The following is a 12,016-nucleotide window of genomic DNA, read 5'->3' on the forward strand; positions in this document are numbered from 1 at the left end:
AAAATTAAGTATATTATAACACCTGCATTACCTATGAGAATAGTGAGAAAGCCTAGGGATGTTTCATTTCCAGAAAAACAGTGGACAATCTTCCTTGGATAACACAGGCCGAAGTAGAAGATGAAGACATAATTTTACAGCCCAGACTCCTTCAAGTTCTTTTAGGGTAATAGAAGCTAATAATTATTTTGATGGAATTAAAGTTCTCCAAGATTAATGTTTATGTGTTGTGATTATAGATGAGTCTCGGTACCAGAAAGGCTAGGGTTGAGTGTTGGTGCTGGCAGCAGTGATGACTCTGGAGAGCTTGTGAGTTAACGTCTGCTTCTCAGCCCAACTGCATGATCAACAGTGCCATAAATGTGGAACTTTTCTAAGCCTTGTACTTCCCATTTTTTGAATGATTAGAGTAATGATAATACCTGTTTCATAGGCTACATGTAAAAATTAGGAAAAAACATGTATATACAAAATTCTCAGCACAATGTCTGGCATATGGGAAGTATCAGTAGTTAGTGATGGAGGTGATGGAGATGATGATGATAATAATGACCATGACATGGACAATCAGGATCCAAGTAAATTCCTGCCTGTTACTTACATGCAAATACAGCCCACAAATATGCTTTATGCTCTTTGCCTAACTAGAAAATAAATGTGGGTTAAATCTAACAGGTTAGTATTGAAATAGGATGAAAGGGGAACTACCTCTGTTGCCAGTCATCAGTATTCAACTGAGAGTAGGGAAAAGTCAGTTACTGATGTAAAAATCAGGAAACTTGAATTCTAGAAAGACACAGTTCTTCAGTCCTTTTTCTTCTTTGGTTACATGTAGAAATCAGGGGCTTCATCAGAAATTTAAGCTTTCAACTCTATGATTTTATCTTTTACTCTTCAAATGGATGTGCAAAGCCTTCAGAAACCACTCATGTTATTGTTCTAGGAGTTTCGTTTTATTCAGTGCTGGAAATTAAATCCAGGGCTCACAACATGCTTGGCAGGTGCTCTACCATTGAGCTACATTTCCAAACCTGTTCTATCAAATCCCAAATGTTTTCAGAAAACAAATAGTAACAACATATCATCTATAGGCTCAAGCATTTTTGATTCAAACCTTTGAAGATTGAGGGCACAGATATAACTCTACTCAGAGGATGAATATCCATAATGTATCTTGAAATATTTGGATTATTCCCACCAGTTCAGGCAAAGGATGGGAAGACTGCTCACAGAGACTGTTCATTGAATAGCAAAAGGTCTGCGGTTTTCCTTAGGTCTCTAGGCATTGTTTTTGTATTTTCTTTTCAGCAATAAAATTGGGAGGAGACTGCAAACAAGCAGCTTGCTGCCAAGGACATGTGAAACCTGTTATGTTGGTCATCCTGGATCTCATTCAAGCACGTACTACTACTAGGTAATAACAATTCTACTCTGCATTAGCAGAAGCCTCAGTTGTGCTTTGGGAAAAAAGTCCCATTTTCCCACTTTTATTTATAAACCATGAACATTTCTATAAGCAAGAATATTTAAGATGGCACTGACGTACTTACAACTTTGATGTGGGAAAAATGAGGGTTCTAGAACCAGAGAGTTCTAGCTATTGATTATATGTTAAAAAAGTGCAAAATTAAATGAGTGCAAATTATTATCTGGCACAGTCCTGCAACTGGACAAGGTAGCCTTTCTGCTCTGTGTGGTATCTACTGGGGCTGGAACCTATAAGAAGGCTTCTTTGCTCACGTATCTGAAATCAGATTGGGCTGACTGAAGCAACTACAGGTTGACTTAATACATCTCTCTGAATTTCTGTTCCTCATAATCAGTTTGGGATTTCTGTACTGTGGTCAATCAAGAGTGATATTGGACATATGTGGTGGCTGACTTCCAAGACAAAGGAAGTTGAAATAGCTGGTCCTCTGAACAACAGACCCATTATGAGACAACATCACTTCCCTCACATTATACTTACCTAAGCAAGATCAAAGTCAGCCCAGGTGTCAAAAGAGGACAAGTAGACCCCACCCCTTGATGTGAAGATTAGCCTCCATGTCTTAAAAGAAGGGACCTATATTATGGCAGTAATCTTTGGAGAATATAACACCATATATTTCATTTATTAGGGGCTCTTCCTCTTTTTTTCTTTTTCTTTTGAATTTCATTGGGTTTATTGGAACTCGATTTGAAAATTTTACAATGTCAGGAGTAAAAATGTCACTCAGCTTTAAGTTGTAATGGATGAAACTTTTTAATATTCATTATAACAAGCTTTCAATAGATTTTATAATAGCAATGGAATCCTGATTTAATTTACTAGAGTTGTTCTCTTTCAGGATGCAGAAATGGAACTTCACAAGAAATGGAAGCACTAATCCTCAAAAAAATGCTTCCAGGTATGAAGTGGCCATTATAACACCTGGAGATTTTGAATGTGTCAGGTTCACATTACCCGTGGTCAACTGGATCAAACCACCTTTCCATTTTTAAACATCATATTTAAATCTATGTGTGGGATTTTTATAACAAAGGGATTTGTAATCACCTACTTCCTCTTTTTATTCAAATTAATTTTCTTCCCGGGTCCATGAATCATCCCTCACATAAGAACTGGCTGATGAATCAGAAAGGAGTCAGCAAATTCTAATGAGTCTAAAAGGAGAGACAAGCTTATCATTGCCAGAGATCAAAACTAACTATACCTGAAAATTATAGGCTTTGTTTAAAATGCTGTGTGAGACACTGAAATTTAGCTTAGTATACCTTTATCATGACTCATCTTTCTGGTGTATCCAACCCACTGAAGGGAGGAGGCAGCTAATGAATCTCACTAGAAGCCACTGACCTTCAATCATTCAGTTCATAGCAGTGAGGGCCCCCAAAGCCAAGCTATTAATGCTGTCCCAATCCATGCCCAGCGACAGAAGGGAATGAGGTGGGGGACATGTATAGCACTGAGTGCATTCCATTTCCTAGGAGCTCTTTCCTTGTTTTTCCCTTGGATTTCACTGAGTTTATTTAAATTCTGAAATTAAGGGATGTCAGAAGCAAAAATATCACTCAAAATGTAGACCATAAGATATTGCTACTTGTATTCATTAAGACCAATAGAAAAATGTTGGGGAAGTTGCCTGTTTTCATGCATATTTAATCTGCATAGAACAGGATTAGTTTGGAGAATAATTCTACAGAAATTATGAAAGATTCTGGGCCTAAAATATTTTTTTAATGTAAGCTCTTCAGTTCAAATACTTTGGTTCCTGGTGTTAACTAATTGTACCTGCTCATCAAACCTAAAGCTCTAGGTAAGGAAATAATCATAATCATTCTGATTATTAATTTAAAAAAACTCACCTTGGCCACAGAGATTAAATTGAACCTTCTTTCTCAAAACGCACCTCATTTATTGTTAAAAATGATATATAAATAACTTCAAACCCTTGACAATTTCTGAAAAAAAATACTTAAAATATAGCATAAATTGTATAGGAAATTGAATTTTATAAGAAAAGGGACTTGACTTTTATTCTTAATTTACTTCTAGAAAATGCAATTCTCATAATATTTTCTGATGGTCTACATATGTTCATCTAGTACAAGAATGAAGGGAAAATACAATTAAACTATCAGCCATCTAAGTAAAGTGCTTTATGAGAAGGATTATGTTGCATTCTTGGAACTACAGAGAACTAAGCTGGATGTGCTTGAGACACATTAGAACTGCACTCCTCAGGTGCTAAGTGTACAAGGAGGCATAAAACAAGCAGGCAAGAGTACATGCTCTGGGGACAAGGTTGTGAGTTGCCTTTGAAGCTTGTTTGTCAGAAAACTGAGCTGCATCTGCTTACACCACAGACTCTAAGTTCCTGACTGGGGCTTGTGCCACTTATCATAATAGGGTACGATATTAGAAGCAAAGAAAAGTTGCTTCCTATGCATATTTCCAAAACTATAGATGTGGAGCTTTCAAAATGTATTTAATATTATGCTAATATGCTCAATATTTCATCAATATCCCCTCCTTTTATGAGTATAGCATTTAATGTGTGGTTACGATGTTTTCTTTAATTCTGGAAAATTCTCAACCATTATCCCTTCAAATCATGCTTTTCCACCATTCCCCAGTTCTTTTCTCCTGATAATATATTTATTCTTATGCCTTTTGGATTTGTTTTCATGTTTTTCCTTTTTTGTATACTTCCTTTGTGAATTCCTCAACTGTATCTTTTTAAAATCACTCATTAATTCCCTCTTCTCTGTCTCAACCAGAGTTTATCTCAAACATTAAAATATTTTAAAATTTCAATAGTGTATTTTACATTGCCATTGTTTCTGAAATTATTTTACATTCATGTTTGTCCATCTTCATTTGCTCATACTTATTTTTGGTTTTGTTTTGTGTTTATATGCTTTTTTAAATGAATATATTATACTTTTTTTCCCAGGGGTTCATTGTCCAACTTTTTCTGTTAAGATCCAGATACTAAATATTGTTAGATTCTACAGGCCACATGCTCTCTGTACTCAACTTGTGAAAGCAGCCATAGACAATATATACACAGATGGGCATGGCGGGGTTAATTAAAAAAAAACTTTATTTAAAAAATAGATCTGTAGCCAGGTGCAATGCTGCTGGCCTGTAATCCCTGCACTCAAGAGGCTGAGGTGGGAAGATCACTTAAGCCTGCAAGTTTGAGACCATCCTTGTCACAAACAGACAAACAAACAAACAAGAACAGGTAATGGCACACATTTCAGAAAACAGTTTGGCAGATCCTCAGATAGTCAAGCATAATGTTAATATATGACCCAGCAATTGTACTGCCACATATACCCAAGAGAAAAATTTAAAAAGTCATTATAAAATCCTGAATATAAATGTTCTTTTCAGTGTTATTTGTAAAATCTAAAAATAGAAAACAAACCAAATACCCATTAACTGATTAAGAGTTTTATATCCATAGAGTGGAATATTATTTGGCAATGTAAAGGAACCAGATTTTGACACATGTTACAACACTGATGAGCCTTGAAGAGGTTAGGCTAAGTGAAAGATGCATAAAACCACATTTTCTGAGATTTTACTCTGCAAAGTGTTGGGAACAGACACTTCTAGAGAGAGAAGGTTGAACTGGTGGTTGCTTAGGGTTCAGATAAGTGGAGGAATTGGTAAGTGACTACTGATAGGTATGACATTTCTTTCTGGGATATTGAAAATGCTCTAAAAGTAGAATATAGTGATAGTTACACAACCATGTAAACATACTAAAAAGCCATCAAACTGTACAGTTTAAACAGAGAACTTTATGGCATGTAAATTGTTTCTTTTCTTTTTTTTTTTTTTAAGAGAGAGTGAGAGAGGAGAGAGAGAATTTTTTTTTAAATATTTATTTTTTAGTTCTCGGCGGACACAACATCTTTGTTGGTATGTGGTGCTGAGGATCGAACCCGGGCCGCACGCATGCCAGGCGAGCGCGCTACCGCTTGAGCCACATCCCCAGCCTGTAAATTGTTTCTTGATAAACGTTTTGAAAAGTAAATAAATACAATGGAGAAACAATTAGGTGAGTGGGTTATTGGGCCAGTTTGCTCTTTCCTGCTTCATATTTTTTAGAATTCTAGCATGTTTATTCAAAATTACTTATAGATCACTCTGCTTTGTGAAATGCTTGTGGATTTAATTGACTTTTTGATCTTAGCTTCCTTGGTAGTTTTCCTTCTGTTTTGGAGACTTCTAGATTGCAAATAATCTTGAGTAGAAAGCATTTGCTCCTTTTCTTTTTCTCTTGATTTTTCTCTCTGGCTACCTTTCTATTGAAAGGTTTTGTTTTTGCCTCCTCTCAGGCCTCCTTGGGCTGACAGTCCAAAAAAGAGGACCATTTTAATGTCTTGGGCCTTCTGTCTCCATGGTGACATCATGGATGGGTAGATACGGTGTGAACTCTGAACACTTGGCCCTGATTCTTAATGAGATGTGTTGTTCGTCTTCTCCTGCCAGATTCCTTTAAGCCTTCCCAAGCTTCTGCAGCAGCTCCTTTCTTTCCATGCAGCATCTATTGCTCAAGTCTGTCATGTGTTAGGGACTTTTAGTTTCCATTTTACCATCATAGCATTTGGGATTCTTCTACATCTACCTGATTCTGGCCCCACAGAACATCAGCCAGCTCACTTTTTATGTTTCTGCTCTATTTTTTTTTAATGCACTGAGATCTTCATCTTTTTAATACTCTTTTGTTTTGTTATTTTGAACTGTTATGTATATGGAGCAGAGCAGAAGGCAAAGCATGAATTTATTTACCATGCCACTCTGATGGGATATTTTACAGGTCAGTGCAATAAAATTTAGCAAGATTCAAACAGTGTCAAGTACTCCTGATTAGTGTAGATAAAAATTTTGTTCCTGGAAATTTTGGATTGAGGTAAGTGGGGCCTATTTAAATGAAGGTTACTTAGAGTAATTTACACATACAGTATGAAAAGGTCAGCCCAAGGTCAAAGTTGAACACATAGTTTTGGGAAACAAAAAATCATGGAAAAAGAAAAAAAATAGTACTAATTGTCAAGACGTTCAAGGGGCTATCTACAAATAGATCGATAAGAGAAATCATTTCATTTTGATAAAATATATAATGGTTCCTCTTTTTTGGGGGAGTACTGTTCTATTGAACTCAGGGGCACTTGACCACTGAGCTACATCCCAAGCCCTATTTTGTATTTGATTTAGAGACGGGGTCTCACTGAGTTGCTTAGCCCCTCACTTTTGCTTAGGCTAGTTTTGAACTCACAATCCTCCTGCTTCAGCCTCCAGAGCCTCTGGGATTACAGGTGTGTGTAATCGTGCCGGGCCTAACAATTCCTCTTTTTCTTTTTATTTAAATATATAATTGTAGATGGAAACAATATCTTTGTTTTATTTATTTATTTTTTATGTGGCATTGGGGATAGAACCCAGTGCCCCACACATGTGAGGCAAGTGCTCAACCACTGAGCTACAACCCCAGCCCCAACAATTCCTCTTAATACTACATTTGGCTAGGATATCAATTTTAAACTGGTAGAATTTTATGGCATTTTTATGATTATTAATTTAGTCTTTTTTTCAATAAACATTAATTATGTTTCTGTTATCCACTGAGCACTCTGCAAGGCCCTAGAGATATAAAGATGAATAGTCAATATTAATTGACCTATTTAGTGAAGAAATCAACATACACACCTAAACCTAAACAAGTCACCATTCAGTTCTATGACAAGTGCTATGACACTAGGAGTAAATACTTTAAGGTCATGAAAGAGGAAACAGGTAATTCCAATCTGCAGCAATTCTGTAAAGAGGCAATTCCAAAGGCTTCACAGTCAAGTTAGAATATTGAGACCTTTGGGAATTTCTGTAAGAGAAGTGCAGTGAGGCCAATGGGAACTACCTTATCAAACACACAATTTTTACTTAGATTACAGGATATTTTGAACAGCTTTGGGGAGTTAATGAAGACTATGGGAGGGTGAGAAGCCCCTTCCAGTTCTCTCATCCATCCTCATGCTCCCCTTTCACTGAGCACATAGGGGTTATCAACTTATCATGAGATACTCAAAGTAGAGGCCTCCTTATGTGAGAGACATGGCAGGTGATTTTAGGAAAAGAATAAATAGATTGGCAATGTCAGGATGCAGAATAAACAGTGACTAACGGGGGAGATCTGTGGGGACTCTTAAGAGCTAAGAGTCTAGACTTCTACTTTGGGCAATGAGGAAGACCTTGTTTGACTACAGTGAAGTGAAAGTATTCACTTCATATTTTTGAAATATGACCTCTGAGATCGCAAAATGGTGAAGAAAAAGACTAGAAAGAGAGAGACTAATCAGAGTCCAAGTATTATCTCAACTATTGAACTGAATTATCATAGGAATAGGGGAATTAGAAATAACATAACATTTGAAAAACAACAACAAAGCAATATTTCTATTAATATTTCATTTCAAGAGAGGACTCCCTACTTGAGATAGAATTGTGCTGGAACTTTTAGCATTATGATGAATGCTTGAGGGCTGCTTTTCAGATAATTAGAGAACAGTTTTATCTATTACATCAGTGATGGACCATATCCAAGAGGTGTATGGAGTGATTTAGGTCTGCAAAGATTAACTCATTGTGTTTGCCCCTCACATATCACCAATGATAATATGCAAGCACTGGCCACTATTATTATAAATAAATAAACAAACGAAACAAAACTTATCATTTAAGGAAAGAAAAAACAACAACTTTTCTTTCCAAAAAATAACATCTGTTTCAATAAAATAAATCTAAGTTGAATAAAGCGCAGCTTTTGGATAAATTCTGTCTCCATAAAAATTAGGATGCAGGAGGCTGAGGCAAGAGGATTGCAATTTCAAAACTGGTCTCAGCAACTTAGTGAGGACCTAAATAATTTAGTGAAACCCTGTCTAAAAATAAAAAATAAAAAAGGTTTAGGGATGTAGCTCAGTGGTAAAATACTCCTGGATTAGATCCCCAGTACTCTCCACCATAAAAAAGTAGTATTTCTAATTATGAATTATTTTTATTGAGGAATTTAAGCTTACTCATAATTTTAAATGATATTTCTCCCTACATAATGATCATATGTGGAATGAGAGACAATAGAGAAGAGCCATCTAGATACCAATATCTTAAAACCACCACACAAACTAATCAGAAAGAGTCTCTTTTCTTCATTATATTAGTAATTTTTTTTTCACCTTCCTCATCCAGTTCAGGAACTAGAAGACTTTTTTTTTTTTAAATGTTAAAGTGACACCTTATAAGTGACAATATCTATTGAGTCTTTTATAATATATTAGGCACTGTTTTAGAGATTTCCTATGTGCTATCCTGCTTAAATGTGACAGGCACTTAAAATGTGAATAATTCCTCTAAGACTGCCATTCATTTGACTTCAGATCTGTAAAAGCTTAGAAAAGAGAAGATCATGGGCCTAACAGGGATGTTCAATGCTGTATCTTGATGACTCACACAACACTTCAGTGAGAGTTTTTGTCTGTAGGTGTGTGGTTATTGTTCCTAGTTAAGAAAATTCCCAGGAGACTGGAATCTAACAACAACAACAACAAAAAAGAACCAGATCATAAAAACCTGTGTTAAGTGTGATTCAAAGGGAAAAAATGAACTGCAGTGAAAGCCAATTTGAGCTGGAAAGACTTGCACTCTTAAGTAACCGGACATGTGTAGTCACTTAGGAAGCTGTCTGATTACATATGTTTTTAAACATCTGTCAGCACAATCAGAGCGCCACATGCAGAATATAGTGCTCGCAAGCATCGTGGAGGTTTGTTCAACTGTGAAGAAGTCTCAAAATCTCCAGGAAATAAATTGGTTTCACAAGCTGAGTGCAGATTATTATTGCATGAGTTGAGGAAAGCTTGGGAAGCCGTTCCCAGTCTGTGTGACTCATTCACATGGACCTTAATACCTTTAGGACAAAACTTGACAGCAGCAGGCCAGCCTACAGGGCCCTGAAGAAAGAGATGTCAGAAGCACCAGAAGCAGGAGACACTGGGGAGGTAAGGCTTAGTTTAAGCCTTAAGAGCTAAAAGCTGAGCCTAACATTTTTCTGTTTTTTTTTTTTTTGATTAAAAAATATTCACTGACATTTTCCCACTACTGAAAAACTCCTATCTCCAAAATGCAAATAGAGTTCTTTTCAAACCTGCAGCGTTGGTTCTCCCTCTGAATACATCGTCGTAGGCTTTCCACTGTGGCTTCACCTGGTAGGCGTGGATGAACACCACGAACACCACCACCAAGCACATCAAAGGAACCAGGGCCGCAGTAAACAGGGCTGCGTAGATGTTTGGAATGAAACATCTGGAAGACAGTAGGGAAGAAAGAGCTCAGACAACTTCAATATAAACTTTTTTTTTTTTTTTTCAATTCAGAATGTGTCACTTCACTTATACTAGCTCTTTGTATCTAGATGGTGGCCAAACTGAAGCTTTGTTAGACAAGAGGCTACCTGCTGAAATCTACCCATGGCTTCACAAAGTAGGTTCTATGGAAGTTCCTGAGAAGCTCAGAAAACTTCAAAAAAGATTATGGTCAAGTAAGAGTGAGAGATGTACATTGTTTATATCTCAGAGATTCAGGGTACAGATCTGCATTTAAAAAGACTGTAGGAAGTCATATAGTCATCATACCTGGACTCTGGAATCAGATTGGCACTGAATTCCAGCACCACATCTTAAATAATGAGTGACTTTTGCTGTATTTCTTAACCTTTCTACACCTTCACTCATCTTTAAATAAGAAGTATAAGAGTATTTGCAACAGAAATCAGCTGTGAAGATTGACTGAATTTATTCACAAAAGCACCTAGTTAAGTTTGTGTAACCCGCTGTTTCTGGACTTACATGAAAAAATGGGTCCCTTCCTTTCTCTTTCTCTTAGGGGCCTTATGATAGGACTCATGTTCCTTGGAACACACTTTGAGAATCATTGATTTGGTCAGATCCAGCTTATGTTTCAAATTAGTCCATGTTTTCCAGGGAGAGTCCAGGGCTCATTTCTATTGCCTCCCTCCATCTAACCTCAAATAAAGAAGAATACCATTAGGGTTTCAGGTCATTGTGGAGTTACTGTGTCCTGTCAAGCCTGATCAGGTTTCTATGGCTCCAAGGGCTGTGGCTGCTTCTGCATAGAAGGTGCTAGGCTCTGGCTCCTCTCTTCTCCTTCCTTCCTCCTTCTTCTTTCAATCCTCTTACTTTCTCTATCTCCTCATCTTCTTTCCCCCTCCCCTTTTGGACTCCTCCTCCTGGCATAAGTCCAATTCAGGAAATAAAGGATGAAGGGTCATGGAACTGCTAGGGAGCTAATCATAAAGCATTTCTTTGCCTGGCTTTGCCAACTTCATCTTCTTGGCCTAAGTGTCCCTTGGGCAGCAGAGAAAGTATTCTTTAAAAATTTTTTTTATAGTTGTAGATGGACAACATGCCTTTATTTGTTTAGTTATTTTTGTGTGGTGCTAAGGATCAAACCCAGTGCCTCACACATGCTAGATAAGCCCTCTGCCACTGAGCTACAGCCCCAGCTCGAGAGAGAGTATTCTTTAAAGGCAAATCTGAGGATTCCAGGGCTCCACTCTGTCACATTCACAATCCTAGCTTTTGAGCAGATGGCAGTTTTGTCATTTCCCAGCTATACATTTCCCTAAGATTCCTTTGGTCTCTCAAAAATGAAGGTTATTTTCCATTTAGAAGCTATATGCTGTGCCATTGTATCTGTTATTCCTGGAGTTTACATAGAACAACAGAGTCCAAAGTAAACTTTACAGTATCTAAGTATATAATTTGGTTACAGTATAATAACCAGAAAAATAGTTTTAGAGATTCAACTGGAAATATTTACTAATGGGTCATATCATCCTCTTGTTCTTTACTAGAATCTCCCACAAAATTCTTGCTGTTAAATTGGTTATCATCATCTAAAACTGTGCTTTTGAGATATGTATTCTTATATAAGACTTACTTCTTAAAAGTTACAAGGCTATAAATTAATTATAAGAAATCATAATAGAAAACAATATCTCTTCTATTTTTCCCCAAAATCTTCTCCATTTTTGATACATAATATCTGTAAGCCTATATTATAATACAGCCATAAACATTGGACTTTGAAGAAAACTCAATAAAAAGAACATATAACCTATTTAGAGGAAAATCTCAAGATCCAAAATACAGGTAATCAGAGAAATGCCCATTCACTTGGGAAAATAGTGCCTCAATTTTACATTTAAACTGAGATACATTACTAAAGGCCTTACTCAGATATCACTTCCAATTAACATGACCTGTTTAATGTATTCTTTGTGTAAACAAGACTCATCTTAACAGATACTTCAAAACATACTCCACATCTGCAAAGGGATGTCAGAATGATGAATTTCCTGGTTTTAGAATTTAATTTGGACAACACAAAGCCTGAATCCTTCCCTGAACACTCACCTGTATGCAGTAAGGCCTGTTTCTT

The 12,016-nt window shown here is 36.6% G+C and overlaps 1 protein-coding gene across 1 annotated transcript in view; it reads right to left on the bottom strand.

The window, feature by feature from the left end:
• ADGRV1 (adhesion G protein-coupled receptor V1) overlaps window positions 1–12,016 on the bottom strand; it is a gene marked incomplete at its 5' end in the record, with an annotated part of 540,732 nt that overhangs the window by 87,610 nt on the left and 441,106 nt on the right. The window contains one exon of the mRNA XM_081287826.1: window positions 9,702–9,859. Within this exon, the coding sequence (XP_081143952.1) occupies window positions 9,702–9,859 (158 nt within the window). The remainder of the gene's footprint in view (window positions 1–9,701; window positions 9,860–12,016) is intronic.

The sequence above is a fragment of the Spermophilus citellus genome (genome assembly GCF_964194105.1).
Source record: "Spermophilus citellus genome assembly, chromosome: 1".
NCBI lineage: Eukaryota > Metazoa > Chordata > Mammalia > Rodentia > Sciuridae > Spermophilus > Spermophilus citellus.